The following is a 26,866-nucleotide window of genomic DNA, read 5'->3' as shown; positions in this document are numbered from 1 at the left end:
ATAACAAACATATAAAACACTAATTTCACATTTTTCTTGCTTTAGAAATGTACTGACCATTAATCGTTGTTCTCAAAATGCCAAATATACTTTGTCTTAGTCTAAAAATATTGAAAGCTAAGCACAAGCTAGGCATGGAGTTACTCATTGAGAGTTAAGAAAACAATTAACTATGCTGAAGAAAAAGAGATAGGTTTTGAGCAAAATTTTATCATCTTTTTTCTAGCTGTCACTCTACATATTGGAAATGATGAAATGTATGAAAAGGACTCTAATGTTATATTGACTCATTCATAAAAGTGTGTATAGAATGCATAACTGGGAAACCCTGTTTGCAGAGCCCAGAGTCATGAAGAATAGAACTCAGGAAACACATTTAAGAAAACAGTGAGAACGTATAGAAAGACCTCTATGATGGCTTCTGCATTATTCAGATTACTCAAAGAAAAGATGTCAGCAATGCAAGTTAAAACAGGTATTTTATTGAGAAATTTGCTTTGTCAGTAAGAAAGTAACAAATATTTTCATTTAATAAAATTAGCATATTTTTAATTCTAAAAATGTCCCTTAAAAGCCTATATTATCTGAAACTGCAGATCATTCTGATCCAGGGTTTTCTTTTAGTGTCTCCCATGGAAAAAGAAGTAGCAGATTCCATTCATGCAAATAACAGAAGATAAGTAGTATGACTTGTTCACAAACAAATTTTCCACTCGAGTTTCAGTTGTCTGCATGCATGTGAATTAACATCTTTATTACTGTAACTAGAAAAATCTCCTGGTAACAGCAGTGGGGCCTTAGGCTTACCCCTGAGCATTCAGAGTCATAATATGGTCATATTAAAAAAGGGAGGTTCTGCAGCAAGACAGTTGAGCTTAAAAACATCCCCATTCTCTGATCACAACTTAAAATTGGTACAGGTTAATAGTACACTAAAGTATAATTTATTTGTTATTAATAAATATACTAGGCTTCCATGCAGTTTTTTGTTTTTTGTTCTTTTTTTCTTTGAGATGGAGTCTCACTCTGTCGCCCAGGCTGGAGTCGGCTCACTGCAAGCTCCGCCTGCTGGGTTCACGCCATTCTCCTGCCTCAGCCTCCCAAGTAGCTGGAACTATAGGCACCCGCCACGATGCCTGGCTAATGTTTTGTATTTTTAGTAGAGACGGGATTTCACCATGTTAACCAGGATGGGCTCGATCTCCTGACCTCATGATCCACCAGCCTCAACCTCCCAAAGTGCTGGGATTACAGGCATGAGCCACCGCACCTGGCCCCCATGCAGGTTTTTAAAAAATTGTTTGTTTCATTAAAAGGACAATGACTCTAACCCTATAAATTATTTTATAAATAACTTTTACATATGAGACACTACAAGTATAATTAAATAAATATCTGAAACATGTTTAAAATAAGTTAAACCAGTACTGACATCTAATAATTAAGATGCTCAACAGACATCTAAATAGATCTCTTTAATTTACTGAAGATAAAGTTTATCTGAAGATGCTATGGTCTAAATGTCTGTGTCCTCCCATAATTCATATGTTGAAACCTAATCCTCAATCATGTTTAACATCTCTTTTTCACAGGAGAATAGAAGCTCCATGGGGATAGGAATCATATTTGTTCCCACTGTTGTATGCTCAGTGTTCAGATTGTGTCTGGAACATGCTAGATGTTCAATAAATATTTGTTAAATGAACATTCAAGTACTGATGGGAAGAATTTACACAGCCCCCCTTCTCTGCCTGTAGAAATGTAAAGTTGAAGACACATCCTCAATGTGTTAGTATTAGGGGGTAGGGCCTTTGAGAGGTTATTAGCTCATGAGGGTGGAGCCCTATTGAGTGGAATTAATGCCCTTATAAGGGGCTGATGAGACCAGTTCTTCCTATCTACTATGTGGGGACACAGCAAGAAGGTACCATCTATGAGCCAGAAATTTGGCACTTAACAGACACCAGATATGTTGGTGCCTTAATCTTGGACTTCACAACTTCCAAAACTGTGAGAAATAAGTTTCTGTTGTTTATAAGCTATCCAGTTTATGATATTTTGTTATAGTAGCTGAAATAATAGACTGAGAAGGCAACATTTAGTGATTTTAAAAATTATATATTTTTATACATGGACACTTTAAAAAGACTAAATTCTAAATGTAATCTTTAGAATTTTTTTTTTTTTTTTTTTGGAGACAGAGTCTCACTCTGTCACCCAGGCTAGAGTGCAGTGGCACAAGCTCAGCTCACTGCAACCCCTACCTCCTGGTTTCAAGCAATTCTCCTGCCTCAGCCTCCCAAGTAGCTGGGATTACAGGCGCCCGCCACCACACCTGGCTAATTTTGTTTGTTTGTTTTTAGTAGAGATGGGATTTCACCAGGTTGGCCAGGCTGGTCTCGAACTCCTGGGCTAAGCAATTCACCTGCCTCAGCCTCCCAAAGTGATGGGATTACAGGTGTGAGCCACCACCATGCCCAGCCTAGGTTTAGAATTTTTAAATATTGGCTTGAACTATATAGTTTTTATTTTTTTTAACTGCAGGGAATAAAGTAAAAGGGTTATCCTGCATTATGATGCTTTGTTCAAATACAGAAATGATACATTATATGGCAGTAATTTTTTTCAAGTTCAAATTAATCTGCTCAAATTAGTATTTGTAGCATAAAAGTTAAAGATCAGATTGTACTTCTGCAGAAGGACTGTGGAGATAATAATACATATGGAGGTTTTTATTCCTTTCCTTAATGGCATAGATTAGTAATTTGGGTAGAAAAGAAAAGACAAACTTAAAAAAAATAGTGCCTCTAGGTTTTTTTGCTTGTTTTTTTTTTTTTGAGACTGAGTCTCTCTCTGTCACCCAGGCTGAAGTGCAGTGATGTGATCTTGGCTTACTGCAACCTCCGCCTCCCAGGCTCAAGGGGTACTCCCACCTCAGTCTCCCAAGTAGCTGGGACTACAGGCATGCGCTACCACACCCTGCTATTCTTCTTTTTTTTTTTTTCTTCCCTTTTTTTTTTTTAGTAGAGACCGGGTTTCACCGTGTTGCTCAGGCTGGTCTCAAACTCCTGACCTCAAGCTATCTGCCTGCCTCAGCCTCCCAAAGTGCTGAGATTACAGGCGTGAGTCACTATGCCTGGACCTCTAGGTTTTAAATGAGTACTATTTGTCAAAAAAATGGAAAAAAGAAAAATAACCTCTTATTAGAATCATTAAAATTCTTTTTCAAGAGGTGCTATCAAAAATTGTAAAGCTGTCATAATTTAAGGTCTATTTCCTGCCAGCAATATACTTGCCAAATTTGATAATTTAAAGGAACAGTTAAATAGGATGTTAATTTTGAAATTATAGTAAACAGTTGCAGAAAGCAATGACTATATAATGTTGGCATATTCATGTTATTTATAGTACAGCTGACCCTCCATATGCACAGGTTCCACATCCACAGATTCAGTCAACTGCAGATAAAAAATGTAATTAGGCTTACAATGGTTGCATCTGTAGTAAACATGTACAGACTGTTTTTCTTGTTGTTTTTCCCTAAACAATACAGTATAACAACTATTTACATAGCATTTACATTGTATTAGGCATCATAAGTATCTAAAGATGATTAAAGTATATGGGAGAATGTGCATAGGTTATATGCAAATACTACACCATTTTATTTATTTATTATTATTAATTTATTTTGAGACAGAGTCTCACTCTATTGCTCAGGCTGGAGTGCAGTGGCATGATCTTGGCTCACAGCAACCTCTGCCTCCCAGATTCAAGCAATTCTCCTGCCTCAGCCTCCTAAGTAGCTGATTACAGGCACCTGCCACCACGCCCAACTAATTTTTTGTATTTTTCAGGAGAGAGGGGTTTTGCCATGTTGGCCAGGCTGGTCTTGAACTACTGACCTCAGGTGATCCACCTGCCTTGGCCTCCCAAAGTACTGGGATTACAGGCATGAGTCACCACGCCCGGCCTACACCATTTTATATAAGGGACTTGAGTATCCTCAGATTTTGGGATCTTCAGGAGTCCTGGAACCACTCTCCTTGGATACCGAAGGATGACTATATTATATTTATTATCAGAACTTTAATTTGGTTTTCTCTTTTTCCTAAGTCAGCTTCCTATGTGTTTTACATACATGTAAAATCACAGACGCTGAGCATGTGGTGGGAACACATCTTGTCACATTTTACAGAAGAGACAACTGAGGCTCACAGAGATTGCCTCTGTTAACTTGCCCAAGGTCACCCAGCTAAAAACTAATGAATATGGGGCTAGAATATGATTCCATATAGGGTTCTCCCCTTCATAATTTAGGTCTTAGGGGAATGTGAGGGTGAGGACAAATGCTCGATTTCTTTATATCTTTCCTGTTGGAGAGTGTTTGCATTAATAGCAGGAGGACTCTGTTCAGGACTTCTTTGAAGAAATCTGTAAAACAAGTACTCATCCCGGAATTCATACTCGTTGGTAATATGTTGGATGACTCCCCCTTGTACCAGCCTGTCTCCGTATATCACAGCTTCACCACGGTCGGAGGCAAGGCCAACTTCAATTAGCCAGTTCACCAGGTCACAGCCACAGAAAGTTCCAGCAGAAGTTGTTGCACCACACCTGTGTCAAAGGAATGATTCACCCATATGTTCTGTAAATCTGGTATCAGCACTGCATGATAGAGGACAAGCAAGAAAAAATAGAAGGAAACAAGGAAAGACAGCGTGATAGTTAAAAGCATGGCGGGAAGGAAACTATTCTGAATAGAAAGGGTTTGTTAACTCTCCTGAACCTAGAAAGACCCACTGGAGAAAAAGAAAATATGCCAGTAACGCTTGTGAAAACAGAAATGCTTAAACAATAGCAAAAGAAGTCATGGATAATATAAATGCACTTACAAAGAAATACTCTTTTTATAGTAGCCTGTTATCAGATCTGTCCTGTAATAGCTGAATATGATATATTTTATAATTTATACTTTTAGTTATACTAAGTAATTTGTTTCAGGAACACTACATATTTTTCACAAGCTCTTAAGAAGTGATTATTTTCACTAAACTATTCAAATCAAACTTTATTTTTAGCTCCATATACATCATGTATACATATGCACTGCATACATCATAGTGCCCCACAAGTAGCCTTTCTTCTTGCCCTCAGCAGGCAAGACAATCCTACTGGTATGTTTGTCAGAAATGTGCTTCAATAGGAAGCAAGGAAAGAATAAGTGAGATCTAACTAGCTACAAATCTAAGATTTTAAAAATGTGCTTTGTGAATCTACTTCTTGAGTATTTAAAAATATGTCTTCCTGATGCAAATATGGGATGTCTTCAGTATGTACAGATAAACAAAGGATAGAGAGATACAGGGAAAAAATCCAATTACACGAGAGCTGTACATTTCACACAAATGCACCATAGTTAGACAACATGAATCTGTCCACAAGCATCATTCAGGCTACAAAACCTAAAGTGCTTGACATGGGAAATGGTGGATGAAGATCAATGTGAAGGGAGAAATAGGTGACAAATTTAAAAACATTTCACCATAAATGAATATTCATTAGAGTTTATATAAGAATTAGAAAAAAAGGTTAATACTCATGAAAAGTTTTCTCAAATACATAAAATTACATTATTTTAACATCAGTATTTCATTTAGAGATAAGTTATCTTAATTTAGGCCTTGCAACTAGAAACACCACATACAACAAAAACCTGGATATTATACTGTTAGCCTTCTTTTTGCTTGTAGATGTTTTATGTATCGCCTAATACCTTTTTTTCTTTTCTTTTCTTTTGAGACCAAGTTTCACTCTTGTTGCCGAGGTTGGAGTGCAATGGCGCAATGTCAGCTCACCGCAACCTCCGTCTCCCGGGTTCAAGTGATTCTCTTGCCTCAGCCTCCCGAGTAGATGGGCTTACAGGCATGTGCCACCACGCCTGGCTAATTTTGTCTTTTTAGTAGAGACAGGGTTTCTCTATGTTGGTCAGGCTGGTCTCGAACTCCTGACCTCAGGTGATCTGCCCGCCTCAGCCTCCCAAAGTGCTGCGATTACAGGCGTGAGCCACCATGCCCGGCCTATAGTCTAATCCCTTCTATTCCAGACACCAACAGAATATTTATTTCCTGATGACTGTGATGAGGCAGCTATAATAACAGCCCATGGCTGGGTGTGGTGGCTCACGCCTGTAATCCCAGCACTTTTTTTGGGAGGCCGAGGTGGGCAGATCACTTGAGCTCAGGAGTTTGAGACCAGCCTAGCCAACATGGCAAAACTCCATCTCTACTAAAAATACACAAAAAATTAGCTGGGTATGGTGGCGCACACCTGTAGTTCCAGCTTCTCAGAAGGCTGATGTGTGAGAATCACCTGAGCCCAGGAGACTGGGGCTGCAGTGAACTGAGATTGCACCACTGCACTCCAGCCTGGGCAACAAGAGTGAAACTTCATCTCAAAAAAAGAACAAAAACCAGCCCATGGAGCTGTGCAAAGTCGCAGAGAATGTGACACTGTAGAACCTGGAAAGGGGCAGGGAACAGGCTGGCACGCTCCCAGCTGGTGTCCATCCAACCAAATGGGACTGAGGCAGACTGGAAGCCCTGCAAATTGCAAAAGCTATGCTTCCTTCCCAAGAGTTGGCAATCACACTGGGCCTCAAAGAGCTAACATGGAGTTCTCTTTTTTAATTTTAAAAAAGCAGGGTTTTTTTTTTTTTTTTTTTTTTTGGTGGGTTTTTGTTTGTTTGTTTTTGAGACAGTCTTGCTCTGTTGCCCAGGCCAGAGTGCAGTGGTGTGATCTCGGTTCACTGCAACCTCCACCTCCCAGGTTCAAGCGATTCTTGTGCTGCAGCCTCCTGAGTAGCTGGGATTACAGGCGCACGCCACCACGCCCAGCTAGTTTCTGTATTTTTAGTAGAGACGGGGTTTCACCATGTTGGCCAGGCTGGTCTTGAACTCCTGACCTCAGGTGATCCTCCCACCTTGGCCTCCCAAAGTGCTGGGATTACAGGCATAAGCCAGTGCACCTGGCCCTAAAAAGCAGTTTTAAATTGTTGAAACTATTCATAGATGGCACTTTGAAATAATTGTGCTCAAAAGGGTGAAAAACTAACTTTTCTTCATAGTTTACCATTGCCAGAAAGTGGGCTATGCCCATCACAGACATTCTGTCATCTAATTCAACAATCTCAAGAATTAGATTATTTTAAAGAAGAGGAAAACTAAAATTTAGAGAATTGAACTTGCCCAGTGTCACACAGCCAACAAGCAGCAGTTCAGGAGCTGAGTTCTAGTATTAGTCCACATCCACGGCGGCCCCTTTTCCACTCTCTGTACCAGGCTACCTTCTGATTATAATTATATATATGTTAAATATAGTGGCATAATAAATGTAAATAAATTATCCTCCATACAAATTTTCATACATTCCATATTTTCAGTTATAGACATAAAAGTATTTGGTTCTTTATATTTTGTTTTGTTTTCCCTTTTATGACAACCAGAAATACTGGTAGTATAGTATTTATTCAAAGTTCATAATTTCCTGCTGTATACTTCATTTATAAAAAAAATTTTTTTCCTCATCCAAAATTAAAAGAGAATCTGCTATATACTTCGTACCTTAAGGATTCGAATAATAAATATTATGTCACAGACTAAAGGTTAGAACTTGAAGCGAAACATAAGCAACAAAATTAAGAGGCAGAAATTTCATTTCATTTTCTTGACAAATGCATTTGTCAAGAAATGCTGAGGTGGGAATATAATATCACTTCTAAATCCAATGTATCTCAAAGTTTTGTGAGAGACACTACTGGCCAACTTGAAATGAGGGTTAATATTCTATGACATTTTGGTTCATTCTAAACTAAAGTGTTCACATTTTATATGGCAATCAGAAGTTATATGACATTTTAAAAATATTAAAATCAACATAGGCCAGGCACGGTGGCTCACGCCTGTAATCCCAGCACTTTGGGAGGCCGAGGCAGGTTGATCACGAGGTCAGGAGATCAAGACGATCCTGGCTACACGGTGAAACCCCATCTCTATTAAAAATACAAAAAATTAGCCGGGCGTGGTGGTGGGCGCTAGTAGTCCCAGCTACTCAGGAGGCTGAGGCAGGAGAATGGCGTGAACCCAGGAGGCAGAGTTTGCAGTGAGCCGAGATCACGCCACTGCACTGCAGCCTGGGTGATAGAGTGAGACTCGGTCTCAAAAAAAAAAAAAAAAAAAAAAAAAGAAATCAACGTAATATGACTCTTTTATATGCCATTTCTGAAACTATAAACTGACCCATAATTCCTTTAACTTTTACATGCATATGTAAAAATAATCATGTAATCAGTCACGACCACCTCATTTAGCCCATTACAATCCAAAATTAATCATTTAAAATATAATTGTCTAGAACTGTACTGGCAGTTTGCTTACCTTCTTTCTTTGACAATGTTTCGGATACAGAGATCACGGTGATAATGGATAAATTGTTGACAGGTCATTTTTATTTCCTCTGAAACAGGAGAATCCCTGTTTTCTGCTGTTTCTTTATTGTTCCATAGGAATTCAAGTCTGAAAATCAAATTTAAGGCCATTTTTAAGTAAAGAAAAGCACTGAGAGAGAACTCTTCCTGCTTTATCACTCCGTCAAAATGGCTGTTCCAAAGCTGTCGATCACCAAAGCTGTCATCTACAATACCCAGACATCTTTAGTCTCAGAAGCAAAAACATTCTACATTCCAGACATCCTTAGTCTCAGAAGCAAAAATTCTACATTCAGTTTCCTATTCAGAGCATACTGGGGTGGAAGACTTAATCATTTTATAAACTCTCCAGACATGTTTGACCCATTTCAGGTTCTACTAATAAATGTTCCTTACTCTACATTCTACTGTTTTGAAATGCAAAGATAAATTAGAGATCAAATATTTTGTTTAATCACTTTTCTATTTTAGTACCACAGAGACAAATAGCAGAGTACTCCAAAAACAGTTTTGTTTCAGCCAGTCTAGACAATAGAATTATTGATTGTTTTACCCAATCAGCATTATGAAGCTGATAACTAAGTTCAATGACTTTCCAATTATGCTTTTCTTCTTTCATGAAATGATTATGAACCTAGCAACTACATCTTGATGATAATGATAAAGACGAAGAAGAAAGAACCATTACAATTTACTGGGTACTTTTCATAGATGTGGTAGGATTCATTTCTTTAGCACTCCCAGTTTCCATAAATTTCGACTTTGAAAACACAAGAAGAAGTACAAAGATTTGCCCCCACCTCTTCCTCCTACTCCCATGTTGGAGTATTACTACTTGTTATTTCTCATAAAGAAATCCCTGATCTTAATTCAAAGAAACCCTTCAATAAGCTGATAAAAAACCAACAATTTAGAAAGAAAACTTGAGTTTTCTGTAAGCTGTCAGTTTGATAAAAAGAGAAATTGTGTTGTCAAAGGAGACAGACAATCAAATATAGACCATGGGGGTACACCACCTACTACTTCCATTTCCAAAGACATTTTCAAGTTTCTTTTAACTTTATGTAGTTAATGGCATAGACAGAAATCAATGTCCATCAATTCTTGTTAAAGTGCAAATCAATGCCAGATTTATAATAGTTCCTCTAATTTTTTTTGCAATTGTTTATTTTTTTAGCAGTTACTAAAAGTTTAAAAACATCAGTATCTTAATGTGTGTGTGTGTGTGTGTGTGAGAGAGAGAGAGAGAGAGAGAGAGAGAGAGAGACAGGGTCTTGCTCTGTCACCCAGGCTGGAGTGCAGTGGCACAATCTTGGCTCACTGCAACCTCTGCCTTCCAGGTTCAAGCCATCCTCCTGCCTCAACCTCCTGAGCAGCTGGGACTACAGAAGCATGCCACCACACCTGGCTAATTTTTTTTTTTTTTTTTTTTTTGTAGAGACTAGGTTTCACCATGTTGCCCAGGCTGGTCTCAAACTCCTGAGTTCAAGCAGTCTGCCCACTCTGACCTCCCAAAGTACTGGGATTACAGGCAGCCACCATGCATGGCCCCATATCAGTATCTTAATATAATGGCTTTGTCATCACATTTACAGATACAGATTTATTTCAAAACTTAATTTACCTTCTTTTGAAAGGTAGGATGATTAAATGTTTATCTAATCCAAAGATTCCAAAGGAAATAAATCCCTGGGGAAGAAAACAAAGTTATTTTTTTCAGAATTCAACAATAACATTTTAAAACAGAGAAGTTAAGGAAGTCAACAAATTTAGTGTTTGAGGAGGCAAACCTATAGTGACGAGAGCAACATTTTAAGTGAAACACACAAAGCAGGCCCTTCAAAGGCAGGTGTGATGCTTTGCTGCCTTTTCCCCATCATTCTATCCTACTCATTATGAGGGGTGATACAAACCAGGGCTGAGCAGCCGCATTTACATGATAGTAAAATGAAAACATTTGAGGGCATATATGTCTTTGTTTCCCCTTTATAAAAAGAAAATATTTCCCACTGTGCATAAGTATTTATTATTTTTCCATGACCTCACAAATTGTATATTTAACAAGTGTTGCAGTATCTAATAATAATGCAATAATTGAACAGAATTTATGTAAAGTGAAACTGGCTAGTGGTTAGGGGAAGAGTTTGAAGGATTTGTGAGTGACAAGGCAAACGCCTAGCACCAGGTATCAGCCACAGGTTAGGACAAGTTAAGACTCTTTTTGAGAGGCAGGGAGTTGGGAGCTGCCATTTGTGGCACACTGGGATAAGGATCTGAGTGCAAGTTGGTGGAAGTAGAATGGAGAACGCAGAAGGACGCACATTTCTTCATCCCCCATACTATAACCAGCCAGAAGGGAATGATCTTACCACACCACCTCCCCAAGAGGAAAATGGGATGGGAATGGGGTTTGCGTCTGTCTTGCTCCATTGAACCACTTCAGCCTTAAGCTGTGGGGCAGCATTTTAAATGCAACATTCCTGGCATTAGCTGCTGTTGATGACACAGCCCTATGGGATGAAACTCATCCCAGTCCCAGTTCTGGATAGCTCAGCTTAGAACGGGCTTCCTGAATGCAAAATGCTAAGTCAGAACATGATTTTTCAACTCAGTATTTTATAGATCTTAGACAGAAAATCAGATCTTAAACAGTATCACAAAAGTGAGATATCAAGTAGGATGCTCATGTCTGTCTGTAATAAATGGATAAAGGTCATTTGTCTCTGTGGGCATAGCCATTTTTGCTCCCATCACAGTGGCCAAACTGTAAATATTGTAAGAAATTAGGAAAAACTTACAGCGGCATATATTGACAAATGTTAACTAATTCATATGGCAAATTATTTTAGATTTAATAGGCAAACTCAGTGATTTCAAATGAGTGTGTTTTTTTTTTGTTTTTTGACCTGATACTCAATCTGTGGACTAATATTCTCTAATGAAAAAGTTAAGGGCTGGGCGCAGTGGCTCATGCCTGTAATCCCAGCACTTCGGGAGGCCAAGGCAGATGGATCACTTGAGGTCAGGAGTTCAAGACCAGCCTGGCCAACATGGTGAAACCCCGTCTCTACAAAAAATAAAAAAATTAGCCAGGTATGGAAGCAGGTGCCTGTAGTCCTAGATACTCAGGAGGCTGAGGCAGGAGAACCGCCTGAACCCAGGAGGTGGAGGTTACAGTGAGCTGAGATAGCGCCACTGCACTCCAGCCTGGGTGACAGAACGAGACTCAGTCTCAATTAAAAAAAAAAAAAAAGTAAAAAAAAAAAAAAGTAAGGAGTTAAAGGTGAGAATTTGAAATCTGCACATAAAAATATTTTCCCAATATGTAAGATATAACTTATCCTTAAGTATCCATTTTGATAATGACATAAACATACACAATAGCACCTATCATATTACTTGTTTATGGAATTTTAGTTTCCTAATTTATAAACTGGGGGTGACAATATTACTTTTCAGGTGTTGTCATGATGTTTAAATGAGATAATGAATGTAAAATGCTTAACGATGGTTGGCACATAGTAGGCTATCAAGGAATGGTAACTGATATCCCTAGTCAAAATTTATTTATACACCACATGATTCTTCTTTTTAAGATTTAAGTATCTATTGTTCAAGAAACATCAAAATGTAAATGAAATGATGTCCATTAAGGAGATGGCCAGGAGCGGTGGCTCATGCCTGTAATCCCAGCACTTTGGGAGGCTGAGGTGGTTGGATCACCTGAGGTTGGGAGTTCAAGACTAGCCCGACCAACTGGAGAAACCCCGTCTCTACTAAAAATACAAAATTAGCCGGGTGTGGTGGTGCATGCCTGTAATCCCAGCTACTTGGGAGGCTGAGGCAGGTGAATCACTTGAACTGGGGAGGCAGAGGTTTTGGTGAGCTGAGATTGCACCATTGCAACAAGGGCAAAGCTCTGTCTCAAAAAAAAAAAAAAAAAAAAAAAAATTTAAGGCGCTAAATTAAAGGTTCAGGGAAAGTAAGTTATTTTCCCAAAGTGACTTTTTTTTTTTTTTTGAGACAGTCTCATCTTGCTCTGTCACCCACGCTGGAGTGCAGTGGCACAATCTCAGCTCACTGCAACCTCTACCTCCTGGGTTCAAGTGATTCTTGTGCCTCAGTCTCTGCAGTAGCTTGGATTACAGGCATGGACTACCACGTCTGGCTAATTTTTTTGTATTTTTTGTAGAGACGGGGTTTCACCATGTTGGCTAGGCTGGTTTTGAACTCCTGGCCTCAAGTGACCCACCCACCTTGGCCTCCCAAAGTGCTGGTATTACAGGTGTGAGCCAATGAGCCCGGTCCCATTGTGACTTACTAAGATCACACCAAAGTTACCACCTGGTATTTTTCTGGTGGAAGCACTCAGTGTACATTCTGATGACTTTAACCAGTATAATAATTCATCTCTACTAGAAGACAAGCAGCAGCTGTCAGCTGCCATGCATACCAGCAGCTGGCAAACAAACTAAATACTTTTTATGTGAAAGAAAACAACATCCTAATCCACTCCCCATTTCCCCCCACCCCCTACCAATCAACCTATCTAGGAAAACAAAAACCCCTCAAAGTTCTCCATAAATAAATACCTGGCCAAAGTTAAATACGGCACAGAAAAACTGTAACTCAACATAAAGTCTTCCAGGCTCTTGGTTGAATAACCACCATAAACAACTGGAAAGATTCTATAAAGGAAGGAGGAAAGAGTATTTCAAAATCAAGCAAGCTAATAATTCCTCTCCATCCACAGCATAGTACAATAACTTACCTACTTAATAATTACAGGGAAAAAGACTAGAGGGAAAAACACTGAGAGAATACAGAGGCTTTATCTTTTTAACAAGAAAGTTTCAACCTCTCCTCCTGACAGATGTCATTCAAACAGTTATCTATTCTGATCAGATTTGAAGCAAGAAGACATGAGCCATAATACAGAAGCTTACATAATGTATCAAGATTGCCAACTAGCCTAAGACAGGCCTGATTTTAAATTTAGTTCTACACAATGAGAACAATTACATCACTAAGCAATTCTTGGCAGCGTTTCTTATTTTTTTATTTTTGTTCTTAAACAGCACTTAATGTGGTACTGGCTGGTATCACACTATCTCACAAGCATCCCAGTGTGCAAAGCGTTCCTTCATAGGTTATTCGGTCCATCTCCTACCTCTAGATGAGTTACACTTGAACCATCTCAAATAATTATATAATAAGAACTGATAATTCACAAATAGGACATTTAGTAACCAAAGAAATGCATGTAGTCTAAAAATAAAATACTGTATTTTACTTTTCTCTATTTTGTAAGCATCTATTATATGAAATGGTTATGTTATTTTGATAATTGCAAATTATTTTTTGAAATTTATCTGAGGAATATGTTCTAAGAGGTTTTTCAGTTTTCTTTTTTTTCCGGTGGACACTGAGGTTTCATGTTCTGAGAGATTAATGTAGGCATTTATCCACTTTGGTCAGTCAGGTATGTTAGGAATAAGTGGCCCTGTGTACATTATTGAAATAGCTGCTTTTGGGCCAGGTGTGGTGGTTCACGCCTGTAATCCCAGCACTTTGGAGGCCAAGGAGGGTGGATCACCTCAGGTAAGGAGTTCAAGACCAGCCTGACCACCAATATGATGAAACCCTATCTCTACTACAAATACAAAACTTAGCCAGTCACGGTGGCACGTGCCTGTAGTCCCAGCTACTCGGGAGGCTGAGGCAGGAGAATCACATGAATCCAGGAGGCGGAGGTTGCAGTGAGCCGAGATCGTGCCACTACACTCCAGCCTGGGCGACAGAGCGAGACTCCGTCTCCAAACAAAACAAAAAAAAAGCTGCTTTTACCAAATTCTAGGTTCAGAGCATAGAATGAATAAATGATTCTAAGCAGAATAAGCTATTGGAGCACTTAGACCTCAGAGTAATGTGAATGATTCATCTCTTCCCCTCACACTCCCAAATATTTAGCTCAAGATTCAAATTCAGGTGACCTAGCTACCACACTTCTGGAAAGCAGCAACTACGTTTTTCCCAGATGCCTGAATAAAACCTTTGCCAAAAATTTAAAGAAATGGGCCCAAAACAAAACCAGAAAAAACAATTACAGCAAACAGGCCAATGATGAGAAGTAAACACAGCAACACATGTCGGGTCAGCTGCTGGTCCCCACTCTGTAGATACTGCTCTTCTTCCTGGGCTAATATGCAGCTCTGGGAGTTACAGCGACTCACACAATGATCATCTATAAAATAGTAAGCACAACAATTTGTAATCAGAGCTTTTTATCTAAATGCATTTTAAATTTGTAATGACTTCCTAAGAGAAACAACAGAAAAGCACATTCAGCTAAGAATCAGTATATTATTTTAGATGAAATTGGAAGAAAGCTCCTTCATGTTGTTTTAGAAGAATTCTAGCTGAAATGTTTTTATCTCAAAAAAACATAAGTAGAATACAATCGTTCCCTTTTACACTATTCAACAATGTTATATATATAATTATCTAACATCAGTGATATAATTTGACCTTTAAAAATTATACATAATTTGGCTGGGTATGGTCGCTCATGCCCATAATCCCAGCACTTTGGGAGGCCGAGGCAGGTGGATCACTTGAGATCAGGAGTTCAAGACCAGCCTGGCCAACACAGTGAAACCTCGTCTCTACTAAAAATACAAAAATTAAACTGGTGTGGTGGCGTGCACCTGTAATCCCAGCTACTTGGAAGACTGAGACAGGAGAATCGCTTGAACCTGGGAGGCAGAGGTTGTGGTGAGCCAAGACTGCGCCACAGAGTAAGACTCTGTCTCAAAAAAAGAATAATAAAATAAAATAAAAATTATATATAATTTTTATATAATTAATATAATTAAGTATAAATTATATAATTTTTATTTTATATATTAGTTATATAAATAATATATATAAATTATATATAATTATATAAAATATATTATATTTATATATTACATGTTATAAATGTATATTATATATAATTATATATTATAATCATATAAATTTATATATAATTATATTTGTAATTTGTATATATATTTATATAAATTACAAATATATAAGCATATGTAAGTAAAAATTATATATTTAATTATATTTATAATTTACACATATAAGTTATATATTAAATATCTAATATATATTAGATATTATATATACACTAAGTGAATTAACACAGGAACAGAAAACCAAGTACTGCATGTGCTCACTTATAAGTGGGAACTAAACTTCAGATACTCATGGACATAAAGAAGGCAACAATAGAAACTGGGGACTACTAGAGGTGAGGAGGAAGGGAGGGGGACAAGGGTTGAAAAAGTATATAATATAATATTTTTATTTTTATATTGTATATATTGAAATTATATACATATGATTTTAAAGGCCAAATTAATAACTGAAGTTTTATCACTGATAAATCTATATGTTAGTCATGAATACCCTATTTTGGCTAACTGTAAAACAAATTACTATTATCTGTTACCTCTCGTTAAAGAGTTTACAATTAGCCTTAACCCCTGCCTTTCACCATATACAAAAATTAACTCAAGATGGACTAAAGATTTCAATGTAATGTCTTGGCCGGGCATGGTGGCGCATGCCTATAATTTCACCAATTTGGGAGGCTGAGGTGGGCAGATCATTTGAGGTCAGGAGTTCAAGACCAGCCTGACCAACATAGTGAAACCCTGTCTCTACTATAAAAATTAGCCAGGCACGGTGGCGGGCACCTGTAATCCCAGCTACTTGGGAGGCTGAATCGCTTGAACGTGGGAGGCAGAGGTTACAGTGAGCCAACATCGTGCCACAACACTCCAGCCTGGGCAACAAAGCAAGACTGTGTCTTAAAGAAAAGAGAGAAAAAAAAAAGTAATGCCTCAAACTGTAAGAATCCTAGAAGAAAACCTAGGAAACACCATTCTGGACATTGGCCTTCGGGAAGAATTTATGACTCAGTCCTCAAAAGCAATTGTAACAAAAACACTACACTGGGAAGTTTTAAGGTAAAAACAAAAACAAAACCAAAAATTGGCAAGTGGGACCTAATTAAACTAAAGAGCTTCTGCACAGCAGAGGAAACTATGAACAGAGTAAACAGACGACCTACAGAATGGGAGAAAATATTTGCACACTATGCATCTAACAAGGCCTAGTATCCAGAATCTATAAGGAACTTAAACAATCAAACAAACTAAACACAAATAACTCCATTAAAAAATGGGCAAAAGACATGAACAGACACTTCTCCAAGACACAAAAGCAGCCAACAAACATGAAAAAATGCTCCACATCAATAATCATCAGAGAAATCAAAACCACAGTGAAACGCTATCTCACACCAGTCAGAAGGGCTATTATTAAAAAATCAATAAACAACAGATGCTGGTGAGGCTGCAGAGAAAAGGGAATGCTTGTATACCATTGGTGGGAACGTAAATTAGTTCAGTCACTGTGGAAAGCAGTCTGGAGATTTCTCAAAGAACTTAGAATAGGACTACCATGTGACCCAGCAATCCCATTACAGGGTACGTATCCAAAAGAAAAAAAATGGTTCTACCAAAAGACACATGCACTTGCATGTTCATCACAGCACTACTCACAATAGCAAAGACATGAAATCAAACTAGGTGCCCATCAATGGTGGACTGCATAAAGAAAATGTGCTACATACATACCATGGAATACTATGCAGCCATAAAAGGAATGAAATAGGCCAGGCACAGTGGCTCATGCCTGTAGTCTCAGCACTTTGAGAGGACAAGGTGGGCAGATTGCTTGAGCTCAGGAGTTCAAGACCAGCCTGGGCAACATGGCAAAACCCTGTCTCTAAAAAAAACCAAACAAGTCCAGATGCGGTGGCTCATTCCTATAATCCTAGCATTTTGGGAGGCTGAGGTGGGCAGATCACCTGAGGTCAGGAGTTTGACACCAGCCTGACCAATATGGTGAAATCCCATCTCTTCTAAAAATATAAAAATTAGCTGGGCATGGTGGCAGCTGTGAATAGTTCCAGCTATTCAGGAGTCCGAGACAAGAGAATTGCTTGAACCTGGGAGGCGGAGGTTGCAGTGAGCCGAGATCGTGCCACTGCACTCCAGCCTGGGTCACAGAGCCAGACTCCATTTCAAAAACAAAACAAAACAAAAATTAGCCATGCATGGTTGCACATGCCCGTAGTCCTGGCTACTTGGTAGCCTGAGGTGGAATGATGGCTTGAGCCTAGAAGGCAATGGTTGCAGTGAGCTGCTCACTCCAGCCTGGGTGGCAGAGCCAGACTCTGTCTCAGAAAAAAAAAAAAAAAAAAGAATGAAATAATGTCCTTTGCAGCAACATGAATGCATCTGGAGGCCATAATCCTAAGTGAATTAACACAGGAACAGAAAACCAAGTACTGCATGTGCTCACTTATAAGTGGGAACTAAACTTCAGACACTCATGGACATAAACATGGTAATGATGGAAACTGGGGACTACGAGAGGTGGAAGGGAGAGGGGGCAAGGGCTGAAAAACTACTGAGTACTATGCTTAGTATCTGGGTGATGGGATCATTTGTTTGTTCCCCAAACCTCAGCATCATACAATACACCCAGGTAGCAAAACTGCACATGTACCCACTGAATCTAAAATAAAAGTTGAAAAAAACTTTGACTTAGGAAACACCTTTGAGGAACCATAAAAGTATTATACACCATGTTTTGTTCACATACGGAACCAAACACAAGTCACTGGCATGACTCTTTTCTGGCCAAAAATAGAGGTGAGGGACTTTTCACAGGAAGCCTTTGTTTTTCTCTTAGCTCTGCTCTATATATGGGAGCAAAAGCAAAGAAAAACATTTTTTACAAAATAGATGTCTAGTCCAACATATAGTCTTATACAAGTCAGTGATTAAAGACCACAATTCTATAGCTCTTGCCCTCAAGCTAAAAGAAAAAATTTGTATTTCCTAAAACCACATTTTAGAAAAGGCCATGTATACCGATTAAACATGGTCTAGCACAATTGCTGATGGCATGGGGAAAGGTTCATAATGTTGCTAAGTAAAAAGAAAGTAGGTTGCCAAACTGTCTCTGTAATATGATCCTATTTGAATAAAAATTATTTGTATATATGTGTGGAAAAATCCTGGAAGTATACCTATATATAATAAATCTGGTTTTAAAATATTGTGTACAAACCGGGAGTGGTAGCTGACACCTGTAATCCCAGCACTTTGGGAGGCTGAGGTGGGCAGATCACTTGAGCTCAGGAATTTGAGACCAGCCTGGCCAACATGGTGAAACCCTGTCTCTACTAGAAACACACACACAAAAAAAAAATTAGCTGGGCGTGGTGGCAGGAGCCTGTAAACCTAGCTACTTGGGAGGCTGAGACAGAGAATTGCTTGAACCCAGGAGGCAGAGGTTGCAGTGAGCCAAGATCGCGCCACTGCACTCCAGCCTGGGCGACAGAGTGACACTCCATCTCAAAAAAAAAAAAAAAAAAATTGTGTACAGATATTACAAAAATGGATAAAAATAAATCTTACTATCTTTCATTTGCTTTTTCATACATTGTTGCCATTCAACAATCTAAATGTGACACTTATTTTTGCCTTTGTACTATGCCAAGGGGTAGAGAATAAATTATATTGTCAACTCTAAAAATTCTAATTTGCCCATGGTTTAATTTCCCTCAGGCTTTATTTTAGGCTTAGGGATGGTACTAAATTGTATGATTAGATGAAGTCCCTATACAATGGCTCTCATTCTATATGATTTTTATAAAATATGATCAGAAAATCCAAGCCCCTATAATTTAAGAGAATTTTCAAGAATCAACTTTTTGTTTGTTGGTTTTTGAGACAGGGTCTTGCTCTGTTGCTCAGACATGATCATGGCCTATTACAGCCTCAACCTCCTGGCCTCAAGTGATCCTCCCACCTCAGCCTCCTGGGTAGCTGGGATTACAGGCATGAGCCACTACATTCAGCTAATTTTTTTGATTCTTTGTAGAGACAGGCGCTGGCTATGTTGCCCAGGCTTGTCTTGAACTCCTGGGCTCGAGCACGATCCTCCTGCCTTGGCCTCCCAAAGTGCTGGGATTACAGGAGTGAGCCACCAACGCTCAGCCAAGAATCAACATTATTAATGAAGAAAATGACAGATAAGCAAAGCCTCAGGAGATTTGGGGAGGGAAAATGAAATTTGCCAAATCAGATTACATGTTGAATTTGTTAATAGATTTTACTATTAGGTATATTGTGTAGGGTGAAAACAATAAGGAGGACAACCTTGGGTTTTCTGATGTAAAGAAACAATTTTAGAAAAAAGGCAGACAGATAAAACAAAGATGGTTTAACTGCCAGAAAGGGATTCTTGTAAAAGAAAAAAAAAAGTCAGTGAATGCTTGATATCTGATATGTTTTCACTACTTTTTATGGAAACGTGAATTCTATTATTATTTAATATTCATTCCTTGCCAGCAGATAGCAGCCAAATATAAATCCCATCTGAATAACAATAATTACTACTGCTACTACATATTTTAATGAGCATTTACTATGTATACCACATACTGTGCTAAGTGATTTGCATACATTGTTTTCTATAATCCTTACATTTCTTATAGAAAAACATAATGCCTTTAGCAATAATATAGTTGACATATGCCTTATCAAAAAGAGCATTTTGGGGGGTTTCCCTTTTTAGTTTGATTATAAATAAGTATAATCAATGAAAAATGCATTGCAATTCCACGCAAGTATGAAGTATGTTTGGTTGTTTTGAATAATTTGAAATTTAGGCCACAAATGTAATTCAATCTCTTAGTCAAAAGGTTATTACTTTTTTTTTTCCGAGACAGTCTTGCTCTGTCACCCAGACTAGAGTGCAGTGGCATGATCTTGGCTCACTGCAACCTCCGCCTCCTGGGATCAAGCAATTCTTCTGCCTCAGCCTCCCAAGTAGCTGCGATTACAGGCGCCCAGCACCCCACCCAACTAATTTTTGTATTTTTAGTAGAGACAGGGTTTCACCATGTTGCCCAGGCTGGTCTCGAACTCCTGACCTTGTGATCCACCTGCCTCAGCCTCCCAAAATGCTGAGATTACAGGCGTGAGCCACTGTGCCTGGCCAAGAGGTTATTACTTTTAAAGGTGTTTGTTCCTTATTTTATAAGAATGGCCATATTTAAAGCATACAGATTCAAAACATAATTAAGAACAAATTAATTAGTCCTGGTCCTGGGGGATGAGAATGGGGGAAAAGTCTCGGTTTCTAAAACAAGAAAAAAGCTTCCCTCTCCCCACCTTCCACCAAAATGCCCTTTAGGGCAAACTTCCTGGATTTGTCACTTGGATTAAATTTATTGGAGAATGTGTATGATACTACCTATTATTACTTTGTGAGAACTTTATTTTTTAAAGTGAGTATTCTGTCTATGCACAATTATTCCCTATTAGCACTTCTTTGCTCTTAATTGAGAATCTATATTCTTGATGTTTGCAGCTTCTGTAGATATCCTATGTAGAGTTCTTTTGGGGGATAAGAATAAGGAATCTTCTGTCCCTTAATCCCATCCTCAGTCCAGAGGCACTTACTTTTCTCAAATGAAGGAATCACAGGCTCACTGGTGCTTGCGTTTGCTATTGGCTCTATTGATGGGCAGTGTAATTCACCATTTCCCATGGAGCAGGAGCAGCAACCTGTATCAATCAAACAGTACGTGAGAGCAGAGCCCAACCAAAACAGAAATGGACAATTTCAAGAGATGCCAAAGAAAACAAAACAAAATCCACTCACACACACTTCCCATGTAGCCTCAATAGTTTTCACATGGTATCTATCCAAAAGTGTTCAAATCTTCTCATTCATATACAAAATATAAAAAACTTAATATCATCAAAGTATTGAATGTGGCCAGGCATGATAGCTTACACCTGGTGCTTCGGGAGGCTGAGGTGGGAGGATCACTTGAGGCTAGGAATCTTTTTTTTTTTTTTTTTTGAGGTGGAGTCTCGCTCTGTTGCCCAGACTAGAGTGCAGTGGCGCAATCTCGGCTCACTGCAACCTCCGTCTCCCGGGTTCAAGTGATTCTCCCGCTCCAGCCTCCTGAGTAGCTGGGATTACAGGCACCTGCCACCACACCCAGCTAAGTTTTAAATTTTTAGTAAAGATGGGGTTTTACCATGCTGGCCAGGCTGGTCTAGAACTCTCGACCTCAGGAGATCTGCCCGCCTCAGCCTCCCAAAGTGCTGGAATTACAGGCGTGAGCTGCCATGCCCAGCTGAGGCTAGAAATCTAAGACCAGCCTGGGTAATAGAGCAAGACTCTGTCTTTACAAAAAACTTTTTAAAAAATAGCTGGGCATGCTGGCATATGCCTATAGTCCAGCTTCTTGGGAGGATGAGGTGGGAAGATTGCTTGAGTCCAGAAGTTCAAGGTTACAGGGAGCAATGACTGCACCAGTGCTCTCCAGCCTGGGGAAGGAAGGAAGGAAGGAAGGAAGGAAGGGAGGGAGGGAGGGAGGGAGGGAGGGAGGGAGGAGGAGGGGAGGGGAGGGGAGGGGAGGGGAGGGGAGGGGAAGGAAGGAATGAAGGGAGGTAGGAGAAGGAAGGGAAGGAAGGGAAAGGAAGGAAGGATGAGTAGTAGTTACCAGATACTTGGGCGGGTAGGGGGTGGCAGGGATGGGGTCAACAGGTACAAAGTTACATTAGAGTAAGTTCTAGTGCCCTATCATACAGTATGGTGGCTATAGTCAACAAAAAGATACTGTACATCTCAAAATAGAAGAGAGGATTTTGTATGTTCCTACAAAAAGAAATTATAAATTTTGAAGTGATAGATATGCTGGTTACCCTGATTTGATCATTATACAATGATCTCCAGCCTGGGCAACAGAGCGAGACTCCATCTCAAAAACATAAAAATAACAACAACAACAACAACAACAACAACAAAAATGACCAAATAAAGAAATTAGTGAGCTTCGGTTTTAAAGGCTCTGAAGTAAAGGCATGACGAGAAGTGATAACACGAGTGCTGAGTGCGGGTGTGGACCAAAGAATGGAAGGTTCACTGGGTAGCTCAGGCAGCTCCAGGGAGAGGAGGCAGAATAGGCTCGGAGAGGGATGTAACCGGCAGTGGAAGGGCTTGGGCACTAAGTGCAGTTCTTTGGGCGTCATGGGCACTGCAAGGCCCTTGCAGCCTCTGAAGCAGGAGCCTGATGTGGCCAGAGCTCTGTGATGAAGATTAATTTGGCCTTTTCCCTTATAAAACAGACTGGACCAGAGTGACAAGAAACAGGCAGTTTGGTTAGGAGGGAATTACAAGAATCCAGCAGTGAGACTGGAGGCCAAAGTGGGGAGATGGGAGATCAGGGGAAGGAGGGGGACCCTGCAGAGGGAGAACTCCATGCCCTAAATGACTAATTCACCTGAAGGGGAAACAGCAGAGATGTTGCTGAGCCGGGAAGTTCTAAAGAATGATGGAACCACTAAAAGAAAGATAATTGTTTAAAAAGGTCCAGTACATTTGAAAAAGAGAACAAGTAAGTGCTGGCCACATATTCAGAAAGATATGTGTTTTTTTTTTTTTTTTTTTTTTTTTTTTTTTTTTTTTTGTGAGGCGGAGTCTCGCTCTGTCGTCCAGGCTGGAGTGCAGTGGCCGGATCTCAGCTCACTGCAAGCTCCGCCTCCCGGGCCCACGCCATTCTCCTGCCTCAGCCTCCGGAGTAGCTGGGACCACAGGCGCCCGCCACCGCGCCCGGCTAATTTTTTTGTATTTTTAGTAGAGACGGGGTTTCACCATGTTAGCCAGGATGGTCTCGATCTCCTGACCTTGTGATCCGCCCGCCTCAGCCTCCCAAAGTGCTGGGATTACAGGCGTGAGCCACCGCGCCCGGCGAGATATGTATTTTTTTTTTTTTTTTTTTTTTTATTTTTTATTATACTTTAAGTTCTAGGGTACATGTGCATAACGTGCAGGTTTGTTACATATGTATACTTATGCCATGTTGGTGTGCTGCACCCATCAACTCGTCAGCACCCATCAATTCATCATTTAAATCATGTATAACTCCCCAATGCAATCCCTCCCTCCTCCCCCCTCCCCCCTCCCCATGATAGACCCCAGTGTGTGATGTTCCCCTTCCCGAGTCCAAGTGATCTCATTGTTCAGTTCCCACCTATGAGTGAGAACATGCGGTGTTTGGTTTTCTCTTCTTGTGATAGTTTGCTAAGAATGATGGTTTCCAGCTGCATCCATGTCCCTACAAAGGACGCAAACTCATCCTTTTTTATGGCTGCATAGTATTCCATGGTGTATATGTGCCACATTTTCTTAATCCAGTCTGTCACAGATGGACATTTGGGTTGATTCCAAGTCTTTGCTATTGTGAATAGTGCCGCAATAAACATACGTGTACATGTGTCTTTGTAGTAGACTAATTTATAATCCTTTGGGTATATACCCAGTAGTGGGATGGCTGGGTCATATGGTACATCTAGTTCTAGATCCTTGAGGAATTGCCATACTCTTTTCCATAATGGTTGAACTAGTTTACAATCCCACCAACAGTGTAAAAGTGTTCCTATTTCTCCACATCCTCTCCAACACCTGTTGTTTCCTGACTTCTTAATGATTGCCATTCTAACTGGTGTGAGATGGTATCTCATTGTGGTTTTGATTTGCATTTCTCTGATGGCCAGTGATGATGAGCATTTTTTCATGTGTCTGTTGGCTGTATGAATATCTTCTTTTGAGAAATGTCTGTTCATATCCTTTCCCCACTTTTTGATGGGGTTGTTTGTTTTTTTCTCGTATATTTGTTTGAGTTCTTTGTAGATTCTGGATATTAGCCCTTTGTCAGATGAGTAGGTTGCAAAAATTTTCTCCCATTCTGTAGGTTGCCTGTTCACTCTGATGGTAGTTTCTTTTGCTGTGCAAAAGCTCTTTAGTTTAATTAGATCCCATTTGTCAATTATGGCTTTTGCTGCCGTTGCTTTTGGTGTTTTAGACATGAAGTCCTTGCCCATGCCTATGTCCTGAATGGTACTACCTAGATTTTCTTCTAGGGTTTTGATGGTATTAGGTCTAACATTTAAGTCTCTAATCCATCTTGAATTAATCTTCGTATAAGGGGTAAGGAAAGGATCCAGTTTCAGCTTTCTACTTATGGCTAGCCAATTTTCCCAGCACCATTTATTAAATAGGGAATCCTTTCCCCATTTCTTGTTTCTCTCAGGTTTGTCAAAGATCAGATGGCTGTAGATGTGCGGTATTATTTCTGAGGACTCTGTTCTGTTCCATTGGTCTATATCTCTGTTTTGGTACCAGTACCATGCTGTTTTGGTTACTGTAGCCTTGTAGTATAGTTTGAAGTCAGGTAGCGTGACGCCTCCAGCTTTGTCCTTTTGACTTAGGATTGTCTTGGCAATGCGGGCTCTTTTTTGGTTCCATATGAACTTTAAAGCAGTTTTTTCCAATTCTGTGAAGAAACTCATTGGTAGCTTGATGGGGATGGCATTGAATCTATAAATAACCTTGGGGAGTATGGCCATTTTCACGATATTGATTCTTCCTATCCATGAGCATGGTATGTTCTTCCATTTGTTTGTGTCCTCTTTGATTTCACTGAGCAGTGGTTTGTAGTTCTCCTTGAAGAGGTCCTTTACATCCCTTGTAAGCTGGATTCCTAGGTATTTTATTCTCTTTGAAGCAATTGTGAATGGAAGTTCATTCCTGATTTGGCTCTCTGCTTGTCTGTTGCTGGTGTATAAGAATGCTTGTGATTTTTGCACATTAATTTTGTATCCTGAGACTTTGCTGAAGTTGCTTATCAGCTTAAGGAGATTTTGGGCTGAGACGATGGGGTTTTCTAAATATACAATCATGTCATCTGCAAACAGGGACAATTTGACTTCTTCTTTTCCTAACTGGATACCCTTGATTTCTTTCTCTTGCCTGATTGCCCTAGCCAGAACTTCCAACACTATGTTGAATAGGAGTGGTGAGAGAGGGCATCCCTGTCTTGTGCCAGTTTTCAAAGGGAATTTTTCCAGTTTTTGCCCATTCAGTATGATATTAGCTGTGGGTTTGTCATAAATAGCTCTTATTATTTTGAGGTACGTTCCATCAATACCGAATTTATTGAGCGTTTTTAGCATGAAGGGCTGTTGAATTTTGTCAAAAGCCTTTTCTGCATCTATTGAGACAATCATGTGGTTCTTGTCTTTGGTTCTGTTTATATGCTGGATTACGTTTATTGATTTGCGAATGTTGAACCAGCCTTGCATCCCAGGGATGAAGCCCACTTGATCATGGTGGATAAGCTTTTTGATGTGCTGCTGAATCCGGTTTGCCAGTATTTTATTGAGGATTTTTGCATCAATGTTCATCAGGGATATTGGTCTAAAATTCTCTTTTTTTGTTGTGTCTCTGCCAGGCTTTGGTATCAGGATGATGTTGGCCTCATAAAATGAGTTAGGGAGGATTCCCTCTTTTTCTATTGATTGGAATAGTTTCAGAAGGAATGGTACCAGCTCCTCCTTGTACCTCTGGTAGAATTCAGCTGTGAATCCATCTGGTCCTGGACTTTTTTTGGTGGGTAGGCTATTAATTGTTGCCTCAATTTCAGAGCCTGCTATTGGTCTATTCAGGGATTCAACTTCTTCCTGGTTTAGCCTTGGGAGAGTGTAAGTGTCCAGGAAATTATCCATTTCTTCTAGATTTTCTAGTTGATTTGCGTAGAGGCGTTTATAGTATTCTCTGATGGTAGTTTGTATTTCTGTGGGGTCAGTGGTGATATCCCCTTTATCATTTTTTATTGCATCTATTTGATTCCTCTCTCTTTTTTTCTTTATTAGCCTTGCTAGCGGTCTGTCAATTTTGTTGATCTTTTCAAAAAACCAACTCCTGGATTCATTGATTTTTTGGAGGGTTTTTTGTGTCTCTATCTCCTTCAGTTCTGCTCTGATCTTAGTTATTTCTTGCCTTCTGCTAGCTTTTGAATGTGATTGCTCTTGCCTCTCTAGTTCTTTTAATTGTGATGTTAGAGTGTCAATTTTAGATCTTTCCTGCTTTCTCTTGTGGGCATTTAGTGCTATAAATTTCCCTCTACACACTGCTTTAAATGTGTCCCAGAGATTCTGGTATGTTGTATCTTTGTTCTCATTGGTTTCAAAGAACATCTTTATTTCCGCTTTCATTTCGTTATGTACCCAGTAGTCATTCAGGAGCAGGTTGTTCAGTTTCCATGTAGTTGAGCGGTTTTGATTGAGTTTCTTAGTCCTGAGTTCTAGTTTGATTGCACTGTGGTCTGAGAGACAGTTTGTTATAATTTCTGTTCTTTTACATTTGCTGAGGAGTGCTTTACTTCCAATT

The 26,866-nt window shown here is 39.4% G+C and overlaps 1 protein-coding gene across 3 annotated transcripts in view; it reads right to left on the bottom strand.

The window, feature by feature from the left end:
- Positions 1–460: 460 nt before the first annotated feature.
- Positions 461–26,866, bottom strand: part of GPR155 (G protein-coupled receptor 155) — a 60,290-nt gene continuing 33,884 nt past the window's right edge. For all 3 annotated transcript variants that reach the window (XM_010358459.2, XM_010358460.2, XM_030916404.1), the window contains 6 exons: positions 21,085–21,189; positions 14,593–14,729; positions 13,078–13,173; positions 10,110–10,174; positions 8,436–8,573; positions 461–4,617 (listed from right to left, as the gene is read on the bottom strand). In XM_010358459.2, coding sequence (XP_010356761.1) covers positions 4,317–4,617; positions 8,436–8,573; positions 10,110–10,174; positions 13,078–13,173; positions 14,593–14,729; positions 21,085–21,189 — 842 coding nt within the window. In that variant the 3' untranslated portion in view covers positions 461–4,316. The remainder of the gene's footprint in view (positions 4,618–8,435; positions 8,574–10,109; positions 10,175–13,077; positions 13,174–14,592; positions 14,730–21,084; positions 21,190–26,866) is intronic.

Source organism: Rhinopithecus roxellana, chromosome 14 (genome assembly GCF_007565055.1).
Source record: "Rhinopithecus roxellana isolate Shanxi Qingling chromosome 14, ASM756505v1, whole genome shotgun sequence".
In the NCBI taxonomy this organism is placed as follows: domain Eukaryota; kingdom Metazoa; phylum Chordata; class Mammalia; order Primates; family Cercopithecidae; genus Rhinopithecus; species Rhinopithecus roxellana.
This window is presented reverse-complemented; position numbering and strand designations above follow the sequence as displayed.